Source organism: Talpa europaea (assembly GCF_964194135.1).
Source record: "Talpa europaea genome assembly, chromosome: 11".
Classification (NCBI taxonomy): domain Eukaryota; kingdom Metazoa; phylum Chordata; class Mammalia; order Eulipotyphla; family Talpidae; genus Talpa; species Talpa europaea.
In genome coordinates, this window is record NC_140078.1 from 98182906 (window position 1) to 98200191 (window position 17286).

General features: G+C 51.7%; 1 protein-coding gene across 1 annotated transcript; it reads right to left on the minus strand.

Annotated features, from left to right (window-relative positions):
* Positions 1–1488: 1488 nt before the first annotated feature.
* Positions 1489–11231, minus strand: MRPS25 (mitochondrial ribosomal protein S25). Its single transcript, XM_084247697.1, has 4 exons — positions 10981–11231; positions 8644–8750; positions 2258–2345; positions 1489–1871 (listed from the first exon to the last, which is right to left on the minus strand). Exons 1-4 carry the CDS (start codon positions 11112–11114, stop codon positions 1679–1681), a joined length of 522 nt encoding a protein of 173 aa, XP_084103823.1. The 5' UTR covers positions 11115–11231; the 3' UTR covers positions 1489–1678.
* Positions 11232–17286: the final 6055 nt, after the last annotated feature.

Consider the following 17286-nt stretch of genomic DNA (forward strand, 5'->3'; position numbering starts at 1 on the left):
AGAGCGATCATAAAAATCCACATAGTGATTTTCTCTCCGTTCCATCAACTGTGAACCCGTCATTTATCACCTCTAGCCCGAGGAGACGAAGAGAAGGTCTCCTAGTGGTGCTCATGGCTGTGACTCGTCACTTGCCTGTACATCGGGGGGTGCCGTCCCATCACTCACTGGGCTTCTCTCTCTCAAGGGGCAACTACTTGGATTCAGGGCAGTCCTGGTGAGCCACGGGGCGGGGGCGCTGTGGACAGCGGAGGGCAGCAATACTTCCGTGAGGCTGTCTCGAGGCTGGAAACCAAAAGGAAGCCAGCCTTTCCGGAGCCTCGGCAGCAGTGCCGAAAGCCTGGGCAGGGACACTAGAGACACCACTGACAGAAGGGGCGAGACATCGCTCTACCCCGGCCCCTCCAAAATGGTAATGAGGGGGTGCCAAGGTGTTGAATTCCAACTAAACACAGCCCTAGCTTACCTGATCCGAGGAACACCTGCCCACTGCACATTACCCACAAGCCACCACCCTGAACACAGGTCGGGTGCAGAATCGCACTAAATCATCCCAGGAGCCTCAAACAAGAGAAAAAGCCCTCTTTCTCCCTACTAAGGGATCATCCCCAACACTCATAAAACATCAGCTCACAGCCTCCCCATGAGGCAGGGTTGCCTTTCTTCACACTTCACAGAGAGCACGTTGGGCCTCGTCAGCAGAGCAAACCACACCTCCCTTGCCTTAAACCCACTGATGCCTCCCACAGAAATGTTTCCTGCCTGGCTTGCAGGGCCCAGTGGTCTTGCTGGTCCTTTGTGACCCTGGAGAACTAGGGTGTTCCCTGAGCACTGAAACCAGGATAACTAAAGTGACAGCAGGGCCAGTGTTCTGTGAGAGCTACTGAGGAAGAGCCTTGGCATACTGCCCACCGACTCAGACTCTCATGAGCAAAAGGAGGAACAGGGCCAACCGTGAGATTGCCAACATCAACCCTCGAGGGAGCCCAAAACTCCCATCTGTCAGTGCCTTCTCTCCAAGGAAACAGGCCCATGACCTTGGAGGCCACTGTCAGAGGGCACAGCGCTAGAAGGCCGGTCTGTCAGCCAGCCACTGGGGCCTCCTGCACTTGACACAGCCCTGGCCAGAACCCTAGGGTAGGGGCCGTAGGCTTTTGCTTCAAAGGTGAGCGCTACACAAACGCTTACCTTGGGGCTTCAGAAATATCCGAAGAGCCTCCTCAGAGGAGACGTCCTCACTGCCAGCCAGACGGCTCAGCGGACCCAACCACGCCACGACGGCTCTTAACTTCTCTCCAGAGTGAGGTCTAGAAAAAGGTGCAAAGCCAATGGAGCCCAGGAAAGGGCCACAGGACCAGTCCAAGACGGGGAGACCACCAGGTGTGGCCTTCACCTTCCCCACTCCAAACCCTGTCCCACACAGGCTGCCTCCTTGCGCCTGTCAGACTGGACACACACCACATGACCAAGTGATTAAAGAGCATTTTATTGACCTTATGGAGCGAGAACATTCAGTTAGCAGCTCACTGCAGACAGCCCTTTCTCAAGCACTCCCCCGCCCTCGTCCTTTTACGCAGGTGTGTAAACCGGACCTTTTTATTGCTAAGACCCCGCAGTCTGGGGGACAGAACCAGGGGCGAGCCTGAGAGCTGGGTGGGACCACCCCCGGGCCCCAGGCCTAGTCCTGGGCGCTGGCTTTCAGCGCGGCTCGGTACTTCCCTGTCATCTCCTTGGGTAAGGGCTGCAGGCCCGGGCAGGGCACCTGCCCTTCCACCTCGCACATGCACTCCCGCAGGCAGTACTTTCGGGGGCCAAAGTTGCCTGGGTGGGAAAGTCGCTTTTTCTCCAGCTCCTCTCTGTTGAGGGTCTCCCTGCCAGAGAGCACAGACGGGAGTCAGGGCGGGCAGCGGTTCTGCGCCTCAGCGGCGCGCCCGGACTTCCCCGCCCTCACCCCAGACAGCTGCGTCCTCTGGCGCCTCACCCATCCCGCCCTGCCGGCCTTCAGAGGGAGGAGGGGAGGCCCGAAGGCCGCTGCTGCCTGTGCGTGGTGCTGGCAGCGCCCAGCAGGTCAGTGGCGGGTGCCAGGCTGAGACCCCCAAGGAGGGAAATGGCTGAGTGGGCAGGGAGGGCCAGGGTGACCCCGAGCCCCTCTACAGTGGGGGGAGCGCCTGGCTTGCAGACACCCGGCAGCCCCTGCCCTCCAACAACGCCCCCTCCCAACACCCGTCCTCAGACGCTGGTCCACCCAGCAGCTCACTCATTCTTCCCCAGGATTTTCTTGATGTGCTCCATGATCTCCTTATTGCTCTTGGTCTCCACGTCCACAAGCACCTGCTCCCCGGTATCTGGAAAAGGAAGCAAAGGGGAGGCGGAAAGCTGAGAGCTCGGCGGCGCGGGCCTCGGCCCCACACGCCGGCCTGGGAGTGTGCCTGCGGGGGGAGACGTGCCGCGGTGGCACACGCTTGTTCATCTACCTGTAACGCTGCCCGCGCCCTGCCCGTCTAGAGCCGCCAGCGGACAAACCTGAGGCAGGTAGAGAAGCGGGCTCCTTGGACAGGCAAGAACATGAGTTTGCATGGACAGAGATGCTCTAGGGCTAAGAGGGCAGCGCTCCATCTGCTAGGCGGAGAGCTGCCTGTCCGCAAGCGTTACAGTAGCAACTGACACACTGAACCTAAACTTCATGCAAATAAAGCAGAATACCAAGAGAGTTTTGAAAAGCGGAACATTCGCTTGCGCTGCCAGCCGCAGTCACCCAGACGGCGAGGTGCCAGCGTGAGAAGAGACTTGAGGGTCCCGGACAGGACCGACGACCAGACACGGTGCTTCCGGCAGCTGGCTCTCCGCGGAGAGCCGCCCAGGCACCTGGGGGGGGACAGGGTTTCTCCAGGAGACGGAGGAAGCCCTGCACAGGGCGCGCGCCCCCGCCGCCCCACTCCCGAGCGGAAGGCCTCGGCGCATCAGGCCCAGAGTGTAAGAGCTGAACCCGCAGTGAAACTCTGGAGAGAACACAGCACCGGGGCCAATACCCTAAGGAAACGCCAGGCAAAGCGGAACGTTATTAAAATTCAAAACTTTCGTGCTCTGAAAGCCCCTGGGAGCTCCGGGCGGGGGCGCAGCACTCAGGACGCGCCCCTCTGATGAAGCGCTCGCAGCCGGCTGAGGCCTTCCCACCGCTCGGGGAGACACCCCGAGTGGAAAAGGAGCGAGGCCTTTTTATGTACATGCAGTAAGTCTCTCCCCCCACCCCGTGCCGTAACTCCCTGTTCCTGCCCCTAACCCTCACCACCGCCTCAGCGCCCTATTTATTAATGACCCCTCACTTTTGTGATTATTTTACTTTACTGAATCACCAACTGCTATGAAAATGTCCAGATTTTTTTTTATCGTCCAGACCTGCTTTACTACAAATTACTCTCTCAAATGGCATTCATTTTGCTGAAAACAGCTATATTTCATCTTCCCTTCTAGCCAGACAGCACCCCAGTATGGGTGGGTGCGCCCCAGCCTCCTGATCCAGTCACCTACTGGAGACCATTCAAGGCTGCTTCCAGGTCCTCCGACTGTAAGCCCTGCTGAGCCCTGTGACACGCGTGTTATTTTGCACTGACGTTTCATAGTCTGTGATAGAGGACAAAGTAACTGACTAAACATGTAGCCAAAATAACAAAAAAAAGAGGGGGTAATAATTAGCACATGAAGAGATAATATCATCAGTCATTAGGAAAATGCAAATCAAAACAATAAGCTACTGGGCCTCCCTGGTGGTGCAGGTTGAGCGCTGGGTTGCGAAGCTGTCCGCGGCCTCTGCGGCACCGGTTCAATCCCCGGCTGCTCCCCGGCCACCGGAGGAGGGTCCCACATGGCGCGCAGACCTCTCCTGCCGCCCGCTGCTCCCCTCAGCAGTGCACTTCGGTCCTTCTGCCTGCTCTGCTCCCCGCTCTGGCTCTGGTGAATTCTCTCGCCCTCCCGCGCTTCTGACTGTACCCAGTGCTGGTATAAATAAATAAATCTTAAAAACAAAAAAACAATGAGCTACTGGGCCTCCCTGGTGGTGCAAGGGGTTAAGCACCGCACTATGAAGCAATCTGAAGCCTCTGCAGCACGAGTTCGATCCCCCGCAGCACGAGTTCGATCCCCCGCCTGCCAAGGAGCAACCCACATGGCAGAGCAGACCTCTCCTGTCTTGCCCGCTGCTCCCCTCAGCAGTGTACTTTGGTCAATCTGCCTGTTCTGTTCCCCACTCTGTCTCTGGTGACTCCTTTCACCCCCTGCATCTCTGGCCTGTACCCCAGCTCTTGCATGCATAAATAAATAAATCTTTAAAAAAAAAACTGACCTACTAGAGTGGCTGAGAATTTTCAAGTGGATGATACAGCAAGTGCTCGAGAGGATGCAAGTAACTGGAACGTTCCCACATTAAAGGTGAAAATGTAAAGCATGATATACTACTTTGTTCAATGAATGAAGATGAAAAAAGCAAAGGAAAAGACTGAAAAAGAAGTAAAACATCTTGATTTGCAGGTGACATGGCTATAAATGTCGAAAACCCCAAGGAAAAACTAGGAATACATGAATTTAGGAAAGCTGCAACACGGAAGTCAATATACAAAAATCAACTGTACTTCTAGAATGTGTGGTGCTAACCAATTTGGAAAGAAGCCTTTAAAAGTATCATTTACAACAGCACAGAACATACTCAATACTATTAAAATGTCTGTCCTCCTCAAAATGATCCATAGTATAAATCCCACCAAGCTTTTTTCTAGAAACTGGTGAGTGGATTTTAAAGTTATATGGGAATGCAGGGCCTCCCTGGTGGCCTAGGGGCTAATAAGTCTCAGCGCTATCACCGCTACCGCCTGAGTTCGATCCCTGGCCAGGGAGCTGACCCATATGGCGCTGCAGACCTCTCCTGTCTCGCCCGCTGCTTCCCTCAGCAGCATGTTTCAGTCGATCTGCCTGTTCTGTTCCCCATTCTGTTTCGGATGAATCTTCTCACCACCGCCATCACCACCTCTGGCTTGTACCCCAGTTCTTGGATGCGGAAGTATTTTTTTAAAAAATGAACCTTAATACCTACCCTCAATCCACAAATAACAAACTAGGTGACAGACCTTATTGTAAAATATAGAACTATAAAATTTCTGAAGGAAAAACAAAAGAAAATTCTTGCAAACATGGGGGTAGCCAGAGATTTCTTGGCTAAGACACAAAAAGTACTAAACATAAAACAACATACTGTGGAGTCCATCAAAATTAAAACTTCGGCTCTTCAAAAGACGTCATTAAGAAGATTAAAAGCAAGCCACAGACTGAGGAAATATTCACAATATGGCTCTCTAACAAAGGAATTGCACTAGATAAGAAATCAAACAGCTCATTTTTTTGTTCAAGAACAAAAAACCCAGACTCTTTACCAAAGAAATATAAATGCCCATATTCCAATAAGCACATGGAAAGATACCCATGGGGAACACAAATTAAAATTTCGATGAGCGGTCTCCCTGTGCCTGCTACGGCCTGAGTTCGATCCCCGGCCAGGGAGCTGACCCACATGGCACAGCAGACCTCTCCTGTCTCGTCCGCTGCTCCCTTCATTGTGTTTCTGTCATTCCGTCTGTTCTGCTTGCTCCCCACCATCTCTGGTGAATTCTCTCACCACCCCCATCCGCATCTCTGGACTACATCCCAGGTCTTTATGCATAAATAAATCTTTAAAAATAAATAAATTTTGATGAGTGATAGATTGGAAAATGGCTAAGATTCCAGACAATGTGGTGAGCAGAAATAATGGTCCCCAAAGAGGTCCTCATTTTAATCCAGAGCCTGTGGCTATGTCACATTCCATCACAGGGGCTCTGCAGACGTGATTAAAGTGAAGCGCACAGAGATGGAGAGATTCCAGACTCTCCTGGGCAACCTGGTGGGCCCACCGTAGTCACGGCCCTTACAACAGGAGACGTGGTGTGGGCTGCGGTCAGAGGGATATGGGACATGGAAGAGCGGTCAGCAAGCAACGCAGCTGGCTTTGAAGGTGGGCGGCCTCTGTGGGCTGGGAAAGGATTCACCCCAGAGCCTCCAGAAAAGACAGTTCTGCTGACACCTGGACTTTAGTCCAAGCTGACTTCTAATACAACTACAACGAGAGACTTGTGTTTAAAGCCACCCAGTCTGTGGTCACATGTCACAGCAGCTACAGAACAATACTGCACGGTACCAGTCTGGTGAGCAAGTGGAGCCACAAAACTCACAGCTGCTGACTGGAGGGGAAATGGCACCATCATCTGGAAGGCTGCTTGGCAGTTTTAAGAACATTATGTGGGGCCTCCCTGGTGGCGCAGGGGTTAAAGACAGCACTATCAAGCTATCACCAGCCACTGCAGCATGAGTTTGATCCCCAGCCGACCAGGGAGCTACCCACACAGCACAGCAGACCTCTCCTGTCTCGCCCGCTGCTCCCCTCAGCAGTGTATTTCAGTAGATCTGCCTGTTCTGTTCCCCACTCTGTCTCTGGTGAGTCCTCTCACCCCTTGACCCTCTGGCTTACACCAGAGGGCTTACATTTATTTATGTATACATAAATAAATCTTTAAAAAAAAAAAAAGGGAGAAGTACATTATGTGCCTATTCTACGACCCAGCAAAGCCATCCCAGGGCACTTGCCCAGGGCCACAGAGATGATTGTGCAAGAAGGTACTGATGTGGCCTTCTCTTAGTAACAAAAACTAGAAAGGACCTTGGCAGCCAGGGAGGCCTGCCCCCAACCTCCCTTCCAGCGAGGCCCTCCTGTGAGGAGCAGCTGACTGACAGCCCGGCAGCTGGGTCTTTGGGATCCGCAGCAGCAGAGTCAAGTCCAGCCTCTCCTGGCCCGAGTCTGACCATCTCTACCCAACACAGAGTGAGGAGTTCCCACTGGGCCGGTCTCCTCTTCCTGCGAGCTTCATCATCATCTGAGGCACCTGGTGTGACCTCATTCCCTCCCTCTCTGCTCTGAGAGGAAACACCTGCTTCACCATCCAAAGACTTTGCTGCCCACCTCACTTCTCCCCTTTATTCCATTCTGTCTTAGCATCTAACAAAACCCCAAATGGTCATCAACAGGTGAATGGATAAGTAAACTATGATATAATCCTAAAATGGAATACTGCTGAACAGCCAAAAGTAATCAACTTACCTATAACATGGATTATCTCAAAAACATGATGAGCAAGCCAGACACAAAAAGATAAACACTATGAGATCCTATTTATGTGACACTGTGAGACAAGCAAAGCTAATCCATGGGGCAAAAAGCCTGAGCAGTGGCTGCCTCTGGAGGAAGGAGGACGTGAGCGGAAAGGAGCAAAAGGGAACTTTCCCGAGTAACACAGTTGCTCGGCACCTTCCCTGAAAAAGCGGTGGCGCAGGTTCTAAAACCACCTGAGCTCCCCAACCCCTCAGAGGCCTGTGCATTTTATTAGGGGTACACCACACCTCAGTCAAGTGAACACGGGGATGGGTGAAAGGGCACAAACTTCCAGTTATAAAAGGAGTCCTGGGGTGGGATGGCCGGCAGGGGACACTGTCCGCAATACTGTACGGGGCACGTGGAAACTGTCGAGTCGACTTTAAATGTTCTCCCCGCTAGGAAGGGAAATTCTGTAACTGAGGTGACGGACAGGCTTACTGGTGGTGAGCGCTTGGCTACATAAATACAAAATCGTTGTGGACCTGAAAGCAATGTTACATGTCAATTGTGACTCAATAAAAATGAATTTCGTTTTTTATAAGGCAAACTACACGCACAAATCTGTAAAAAATATACCACCTTTCTCTCCACCTCCCTTTCCCTGCCCTACTTCTCTTTTTCATGGCATTTATGGTCCAGGGGCAATCCTGCTAACAGTTGTCTCGCTCCTCGTGTCTTTCCTGCTAGAAGTAATCTCCTCAAGGGCAGAGTTCTTCATGCCTGGTGCTCGAGGACACTCCACCTGCTCTTGCCGAGGGAAGAGCACCATCGTCTCGCTTCCTGACACGTACCCAGTCCACAAGTCCTCAGATCGTGCCGCCCTGGAAGGCGAACATCTGCCTTCACTTGAGAAATAAGCCAGGGGAACGCGCCCCACTTAGTGTCAGAACGAATGAATAGAGTTGCCCAAACCAACCTCTGGGCACTACTGAGCCCCATGTAACTGGCTCCACATTCACTTAGCACCTCGAGGAGCAGAGAGAAAGCAAAGCCGGTCCCGAGAGGACACGTGGACACAGCTCAAGAGCACTGGGAGAGCTCTGGGGGAGAAGGGTGGCAATCCAAGCGTGCAGGGAAGACTTCCTGCAAGAAGGGATGCCTGCGCTGGGTCTTGCAGGACTCAAAAGTCCTGAAGGACTTAAAAAGAAAAAAAAATAAGCCAAGAAAAGAAGAAGGGATTGTGGCAGAGTGGCCAGCATGAGCACAGGTGTCAAGAACACTGGGCAGGTAGGAAAGCAGACGTGGGGGCATAAGGTGAGGCGGGAGGGGAGAGAGAGCTGGGTTCCCCGCAGTCCAGGGTGCCAGGACTCAGAGGCCAGTGCTGGGAGCACTGGGGGTCACCAGTGCTCCACTCAGCCCTGACAGCAGGGCAGGAGCACAGACAGGTACCAACCGCTCAGAACCCGACTCACCTAAATAGAACCGCAGGAAAGGTGATGGTGTCATGTTCTTAAACAACATGATCTGCACCCAAGGGTTTTTGTATTGGATCTGAGGTATGTTGAAAAACACAAATTTCCTGCAAAAGAGAAGAAATTAAACCCATAAGAGTTTTTAACCGAAAAGTTTTGCATCTGTCCACTTTTCCAGGGACAAAGTCCAGAACTTTCATCGGACTCTCCGAAGACCCTGCCTCCCTAGAAAGACTCATTCTCAGGAATGAATGAGTGGATTTCTGAATGAGTGGAGTGAAAGGTGTCAGGACTCCTGGTTTGTCATCTGAGAGAAAAGAAATCCATAGCCCGGGCCTCCCTGGTGGCGCAAGGGGTTAAGTCTCAGCACTATGAAGCTATCCACAGCCAATGCAGTCTGAGTTTGATGCCCGATGAGGGAGCTGACCCACATGGCGCAGCAGACCTCTCCTGTCTCCCCGCTGCTCCCCTCAGCAGAGTATTTCAGTCAGTCTGCCTGTTCTGTTCCCAGCTCTGTCTCTGGTGAATCCTCTCACCCCCATCTGGTCTACACCCAGTTCTTATCTTTGGGGGAAAAATCTGTAGCCCTACCTTACACTGCACACTAACCTAAAACTCGCCAAAGCAGGGGATCAGTGTGGAGATGGAACCCTGAAATGCCCCAGACCTTAATCCGTGTGGAGTCACATGGCGCACGATGCAGAAGCTGTGTGTTTGCCACTGGCAAGGCATGTGGGCTACACAGCAATTTAAAAATAAACAAAGCCACAAAAACACATGTGGGTATATTTTTACAATACAGGAGTAGGGAAACCTTTCAACTCAAGTTTGAAACACAGACAAATGTAAGTTACATCAAAACCTTGGCATCACAAAATTTACCAAGGACAAAATCAACATTTGCCAAGACAAAGTATTTGCAGAACAAAAACAAAAGGCTGGGTCTCCCCGGTGGCGCAGCGGTTGAGCGCTGGGTTGCAAAGCTGCCCGCGGCCTCTGCAGCGCCGGTTTGATCCCCGGCCACCAGGTGAGGGTCCCACATGGCATGCAGACCTCTCCTGCCAACCACTGCTCCCCTCAGCAGTGCACTTCGGTCCTTCTGCCTGCTCTGCTCCCCGCTCTGGCTCTGGTGAATTCTCTCACCCTCCCGCGCTTCTGACTGTACCCAGTGCTTGTATAAATAAATATTTAAAAAATAATTATTATTATTAAAAAAAGGCTAATTTTCTGATACAGAGCTTTCCACAATGTAAGATTTCAACTCCACGACAAAGGTGACAGCCACGAGCAGGCAGACACCCCACGGCCTATCAACGTGAAAAGCGTCATCTCTTCAAAGCGAGCTAGAGGGGTGTTGTTTTTGTTTTTTAAGATTTTATTTATGCATACAAGAGCTCCGGTGTAGGCCAGAGGTGTGGGGGTGGTGGGGAGAGGCTGATGAGAGGATTCACCAGAGGCACAGTGGGGAACAACAGGCGGATCTACACTGCTGAGGGGAGCAGAGAGTGAGACAGGTGGGGTCTGCTGTGCCATGTGGGTTGCTCCCTGGCTGGCCGGGGATCGTGCTGCAGTGGCTGCGGACAGCTTCATAGTGCTAAGACTTAACCCCCTGCGCCTCTTACATACGGAAAGTTTTTCTTAAGTTAGATAAGGAAGGAAACGCTCCCTAAGGAGGTGATGGTAGGACAATGTTCAAGTTCTTTTAGGGGTTGGTTAGTTTGGAACTAGTCAAAATCTTAAAAGCACAGCTCAGTTTCGATTCTGCTTTGAGTGCAGACAGGTGTGGCGTCTGCTGCAGCCCCGTGTTACAGCCACAGGAGAAATGCACGCGCCCCTCGCAGAGGGCTGATTAGCTCAAGCGCTGCCCCCGTCGGGCCCCTCCCCGCCTGCTGCTCATCTCTGCCCGGACCGCCGGCCCTAAAAGGGCTACAAACAGGCTCCCTTGCCCTCGGGCTTCCGTCGGATTTGGCCAACGGGGGGCACTGGCGAAAGACTCGGGGGGGCCGTGCCAGCGCGTCGCCCCCCGTGAGCCCGGCCCTGCAGGCTCCTTGGGGCTGCCGCTCCTCTCCAGGCTGCCCTCGGGTCGGCCGGCCCCGTGTCCCCGCCGCGGCGCCGAGAACGGGCCCTGCACGAGGACGCCTCTCGCGAGCCCGATGAAGCGCTCCTCCGCTCCCGCTGCCCGGCGCGGACAGAGGGGTGCGCGGGGTGCGCGGGACGGGGCACAGGTGCCCGGGGCCAGCGGCTCCTCCACCGCGCAGCGGCCCCGCGGGCCCCGACACCCCCGCGCCCCCGAGGTGGGCGCCGGGACGCGCCGCGGGGGCCTCGGGCCCGACTGACCTGGCGCCCTCGCCCAGCGGCCCGCGCGTGTTGTAGTTCACCGTCAGGACCTTCACCGACTCCTTGAGCACCACGTCGCCCTGACTCAGGTACTGCAGGGTGCGGCGGATCGGGAAGCGGCCCTTCATGGGCATGGCGGCGGCGGCGGCGGCGGCGGGTCGGGCCGGCCGGCGCGGGAGTGACGAGGGCCGCGGGCGCCGCCGCCTCTCCTCGGCGCGGCGGCCACTTCCCGCGCAGACTCGCCGCGGCGCCTCCCGGCGGGCAGCGCGCGACTCCCGGCGGGCAGCGCGCGCCGCGGGGCAGCCTGGGTCTTGTAGTTCGGCCTGGGGGGCTGCGCGGGGACAGCTGGAGCGCACGCTGTCTTCCGGCGAAGCGTGGTTTCCCGCTGTGCAGTTAGTCTTCCTCCCCCGAAGGAAAAATATATATAGTTACAAACATGCAGATAATTGATGGTTGCACAATAAACATCCATACGCACACCACCTTGAGTCAACAAGTCAAACCCCACTTGGATCTTCCCAATAGGACATCACACCTCACGCGCTGCTCTGCAACTTCCCCACACGCCACTGCTCTCCCCTCCCCTCCCCTCCCCTCCCCTCCCCTCCCCTCCCCTCCCCTCCCCTCCCCTCCCCTCCCTTCGCCTCCCCTCCCCTCCCCTCCCCGTCCCTCCCCTTCCCGCCCCTCCCCTCCCCGCCCCTCCCCTCCCCTTCCCTCCCCTCCCCTTCCCTCCCCTCCCCTAAGCCCCTAGACCCTTTCTTCCTCCTCCTTCTTAACTTCAGAAACCTCACTTGGCTTATTTTTTTTAAAGATTTATTGATTTATGCATGCAAGAGCTGGGATACAGGCCAGAGATGCGGGGGGTGAGAGGATCCACCAGAGACAGAGTGGGGGACAGAACAGGCAGACTGACTGATACACACTGCTGAGGGGAGCAGCGGGAGAGTCAGGAGAGGTCTGCTGCGCCATGTGGGTTTCTCTCTGGCCAGCTATCCAACTCGAGCTGCAGAGGCTGCTGATTGCTTCAGAGTGCGGTGCTTAACCCCTTGCGGCACCAGGGAGGCTCTGACACTGATTTTTAAAAATGATTTGCAAGATGGAAAAGTTTGGAATCTGTTCCTCCCCAGTTCAGCCACTTAACTCTGACCTGCCACTTTTTCTTCGTGAGCAAAACATGGATAAGGATAAGATGTATTTCTGAATTTCTCACCCACCTGAGAAAGTGTTTATTTCGCCTTCACTTTTAAAGGCTGATTTTGCCAGGTGTAGAATTTCAGGTTGGTGGGGACTTTTCTTTCAACACTTTAAGTATTTCTTCTGTTCTCTTATTACCTGGTAGCTAAGGACCTCCAATTCTTTATTTCTCTATAGGTAAGATTTTTTTTTTCTGGCTTCTTTTAAGAGTGTCTTTGACTTTGCTTTTTTATGGTTTGAGTAAGATACCCTGAGTAGAGCTTTTTCCCCCATATTTATCCTGCTTATTATATTACTTCAAATATTTCTTCTTGAATCTTAATTTTTCACCCTTTTGGTATTTTAATTACAAACATGTTTCATTGTTTGATAACATTCATGTTTGTCCTATAATTCCATTTTCTGTTCTTTTTATTGCTTCTTCCCTTTGCATTTCAGTAGGGAAGTTTCTATTAATCCATCTCCAATGCACTGATTCTTGCCTTACCTGGGTCTGGTCTTCCGCGGAGCTGGTCAGAAGCATGAGCTTTACTGCATTTCCTTTGTTGGTGGTTTTTTTTCCCTAGCATTTCCTTTTGCGTAAGCCAAAAAGGTCTTCACATGGCATATTAACACGTGAAGTCATCTCTTCAAAGTGAGCTAGAGTAGGATTCTTGTTCACCTCTTACCTATAGAAAGTTTTTTTGAGTTAGACAGGTGAGGAAACACTACCTTAGGAGGTGATGGTTTGAACTGTTCGAGCTATTTTGGAAGTAAGTTTGGAACAAGCCGAAGTTTTAAAAGCATATTTCTTGACTTAGTTTCGATTCTGCTTTTAGTTGAGTGCAGATAGGTGTGATGTCTGCTGCAGCATTATCTGTTACAGCCAATAAAAGAAATTTAAATGCCCCTTGGCAGAAGGCTGATTAGATCGCGCACTGCCCACGTCTGGACCCTCCCCACCTGCTGCTCATCTCCACCTGGACCACCTACCCTAAAAGGGCTACAAACAGGCTCCCTTGCCCTCTGGCCTCGGTTAGTTTTGGCCAATGGGGGGCACTGGCAAAAGAGTAGGAAGTGGCAGTGTCAGGGCAAAAGACTAGGAGGGTCTCGTGGTGGGGTGGCTCCGGAGAAGAGATGGAAAGATGGCGGACATGGTCGTTGACAGACGAGTGCAGGGAGCAGCGCTCCTGTCACCCCTGTCCCGCGTGTGTTTCAGCATGAAGAGCTCCAGGGTCAGCATCAAGCAGGAGGCGCTGGTGCTCATGGCCAAAGCCACGGAATTCTGTTTAATATCAAGCCCCCGATTCTTCCAGGCAGGCCAGAGGAAAAGTAAAGTGGTTTATCAAATACTCCAGGGAATGGGCAACTTTTCAGTTTCTTGTAGCTGTGTTACCTAGGAAGATCTGAGCCAGTACATATCTGAAAATGGTTAAGGAGGGAAGATGAGGACGAGAACAGTGATGGAAGTGATGATGATGAAGCAGAATCCGAAACCAAAAAGAAGTGCTTCAAAAATGAGGGAGGCACATTTCTACTTTATTGGTCTCTTCTCAGAGACTTCTGCATCCTCCCCTGGGTGGTATCGAGCATCTCACACACCCACACCACAAGCTAAAGGAATAACCCCCATAGCAGCCTCTTTGGCAGGTCCTCGCTGCAGCTGGAGGCTGTAGAGGCAAAGCTAGTTTATCTTTTTAATAGATTTTGAGGCGGTTCTAAATAATCAGTTACATACTTCCATATGTGTGTATTTTGAATTTTTTTAAAGTTTATTTTTATACAAGAACTGGGGTATAGGCCAGAGGTGCAGTGAGTGAGAGGATTCACCAGAGACAGAGTGGGGAACAGAACAGGCAGATTGACTGAAATACACTGCTGGGGGGAGCAGCAGGAGAGACAGGAGAGGTCTGCCCCACCATGTGGGTAGCTCCCTGGCCGGCTGGGAATCAAACCCACACTGCAGAGGCTGCGGACAGTTTCAAAGTGCTGGGCTCAACCCGCTGAGGAGGAGGAGGGGAGGCCCTATTTTGAAATTCTAATAAATAATTTGGTCAAGTTTTAGCTAAATATGGAGTTTATTGGTAACGTTACAGTTGAATTTTTGTATATTAAGAAAATTTGTTTTGACTGCCCAAACTCCATTTTTTAACTAAAAGTTTTTTTTAATTAGTTTTACATATATTCATAGTAAAATAACTTGTGGAACTAGTCTTGACATTATTTTCTAACACCTTAAAACGTGAGACTTGTGAAATTTTAAATAAGCACTTCTAACACTTTCATTCCCAGGAAAAAAATCCAGGCCAAATTATTAGATACAAAAAAATGTTTTTCTTTAAAACATTTTGTATAGGGGGCCTCCCCTGGTGGCGCAGCGGTTGAGTGCTGGGTTGTGAAGCTGCCCGCAGCCTCTGCAGCATCGGTTCGATCCCAGGCTGCTGGCGAGGGTCCCACATGGCACTGGCAGACCTCTCCTGCCGCCTGCTGCTCCCCTCAGCAGTGTCCTTCGGTCCTTCTGCCTGCTCTGCTCCCCGCTCTGGCTCTGGTGAATTCTCTCACCCTCCCGCGCTTCTGATTGTACCCAGTGCTTGTATAAATAAATAAATAAATCTTTAAAAAAAAAACATTTTGTATAGTCAAGATACCTCACATTTTACTGTTCCTTTCTGCATGAAAAAAAAAAAATCAGGGCTTATGGTTTTTCTTGTAGACAGTAAAAATCCCTATGGATGTGCAGAAAGGAACAGTAAAATATGAGTTATCTTTTAGGCTCTTTTCACTCTTTAAAAAAAAAGCAGGATTTGCATCCAGTAAAATCATCCTTCTGTGTGCAATCTGCTGGTTCTGTTCCCACTCATTCTATGAAGTTCCACGCCCCTCCCCCCATATCTGCCCTTGGAGTTGGTCTCTTTCCCCCTTCCCAGGTAACCTCTGATGTTTTCTGTCCCTCATGGTTTCTTAGTTTAAAATTTTTAAAAATGGGGACGTTATCTGGTGATTCTCTGTAACACCCATGCACACACAGACACACTCCCAACCACTACATCTGTAATTTTATTTTTTTAAAAAGGTTCAATACAAGGTCCCAGAGTAGTGCATGCAAATCAATGACCCGCACACTGTCGCTGATGACCAGCACGACCTGCTCCCCAGCCTGGGAACTGGTAGAGACCAGCTTCTCTCTTACGTTCCGTCGCCCCATCATACCAGCGTCCCACCTAGCACGTGGCTGAAGGCGACTCTACATTTTAGTATATTCTACACAGCGAAGACACGAGGAGTGTCCTTAGTGTATTAGAGAGGGAAAGATACAACTGAGGCATAAAAGGAAAACGCCACCTTCATGTGATGCCCGAATCCCCAGGCTCTTCCGTCCATGGGGGATGTCTAGGGGATCCACCGGCGCTCTCGCACGAACAAATCATTTCCCGATGGGGTGGAGCCGGGTGCCAAGGTGCGCTATCCAGAGGTTAGAACCTGAAGTGTGTTGCAATCCATTAGGCGCCTTCGCTGTAAATCCAACTCGGTGCCTACGTGAAATCTGGGAAATGAAGGGCAGAGAATTCTGCCTCCTGTCATGGCTGTGGCTATGGGAGGCCCTAGCTATAATTCACCCACATCAGGTTTTAGTTTGATTTAGTATATTCAGTGATTTTTTTAATTTTTAAAAAATGTTTCTTATATGTGTTCCTTATGCTCTTAATTATTCACAAACTGCTACTCGGGGTTGGTTTCAGGGAGAGGGTATGTTAGTTCACTACTCTTCATTGAAATCCCCAGCTGATTGAGACGCTCCTCCCACAGAGACGTAATTATGACGGGAAGCAGCATTTCCCTCCCGAACTGCCCACTTCTCTATGCAAAGAGCCTCCTCCTCTTCAGTTAGAGAAAAGGCAGGCGGAGCAGGAAGGATTGAGCGGACATCCGTGAACCCTCCTGAATTAAGCACCAAGGATGTGGCCTTGGATGGAAAGTGGCCTGCACCAGGCAACATGCGGATGCCCAGCAGCAACCCCCCGCACCCCCGAGGGAAACCTGGTGCAACCCACTCACATCCCTTCCTGACAGAACCCAGTGCCAAGGGCCCCGGGGGTCCGGTACATGCTAGAGAAACGTGAATAGCGTCACCACAAATACAGAGGATTTTTACACCACAATGCTTTTTAGACATTCCCGACATCAATAGGTGCCTTCCCAGAATGTAACAAGATGCATTTCAGCTCTCACACCGGGGAGAGTGTGATTTAGTTACGGGATATAAAGTGACCAGTGACCAGTTATTGTTCATTAACTGCAGCGACTCACCCCAGGGCGAGCGCACGTGAGAATCATCATGTCAGACTTCATTTAGGGGGGAGGGTTCTACTCCTGTAAACCAAGCACCAGAGCTAAATGAACAATTCCCCTTTTTGCCCCTAACTGGTAAAGAGTTCAAGTACTGTGGTGCTACCAGAATAATCCTGCATCCAGCCCCTTCAAGCATCTGTTTCTTAATACTAAATACTGTTAAGAAAAAAATCTCACCAGTGTCCCAGGTCAGGACAGGATGGACCAAAAGGGAAGAAGGCTAATCAACTAACCTAGGAAATGCGTTTCTCTCTGACTCAGGGAAGCTTGCACTCTCCTGACAAAGTCCCCATCACTAATCCCTAAGTTCTAGGCTGGTCCCTTTGAAAAAGCCAGGTGAGAGTAATTTTGCCAAAGGAGGGAGGTTTCTTGGTGGAAGGACAACTGATCCATCAGTCATTCCGTTCCAACAAAGCAACACTTGGGTTGGGACTCTCCTCGCAAATACTACTACCTCTATCAAACAGAAGGTCACCCACTCCTGCGTGCTGAGCGGCGCATCACCAGAATCACTGTGATGCCCTGCACTGGGAGATTAATTCCTTGAAAGAGACAGATTCCAAACTAAGAAGGAAACAGACCTTGGTAAAACATCACTACCCCATCACCAGCTCTTTAAAAGAGGCCCTGAGCGCTCCTCCATTACCTTCCTAGCAAACAACCCACCCCACCCCACCTTCTAGAGGAAGCCCAGGGTGACGGGCCCAGTCTAACGGGGCAGCTCTGCCAGAGCAGAGCAAGGTCTAAATGAGTCCATCTTGTCTGACTGGGCCGAAGAAAGGG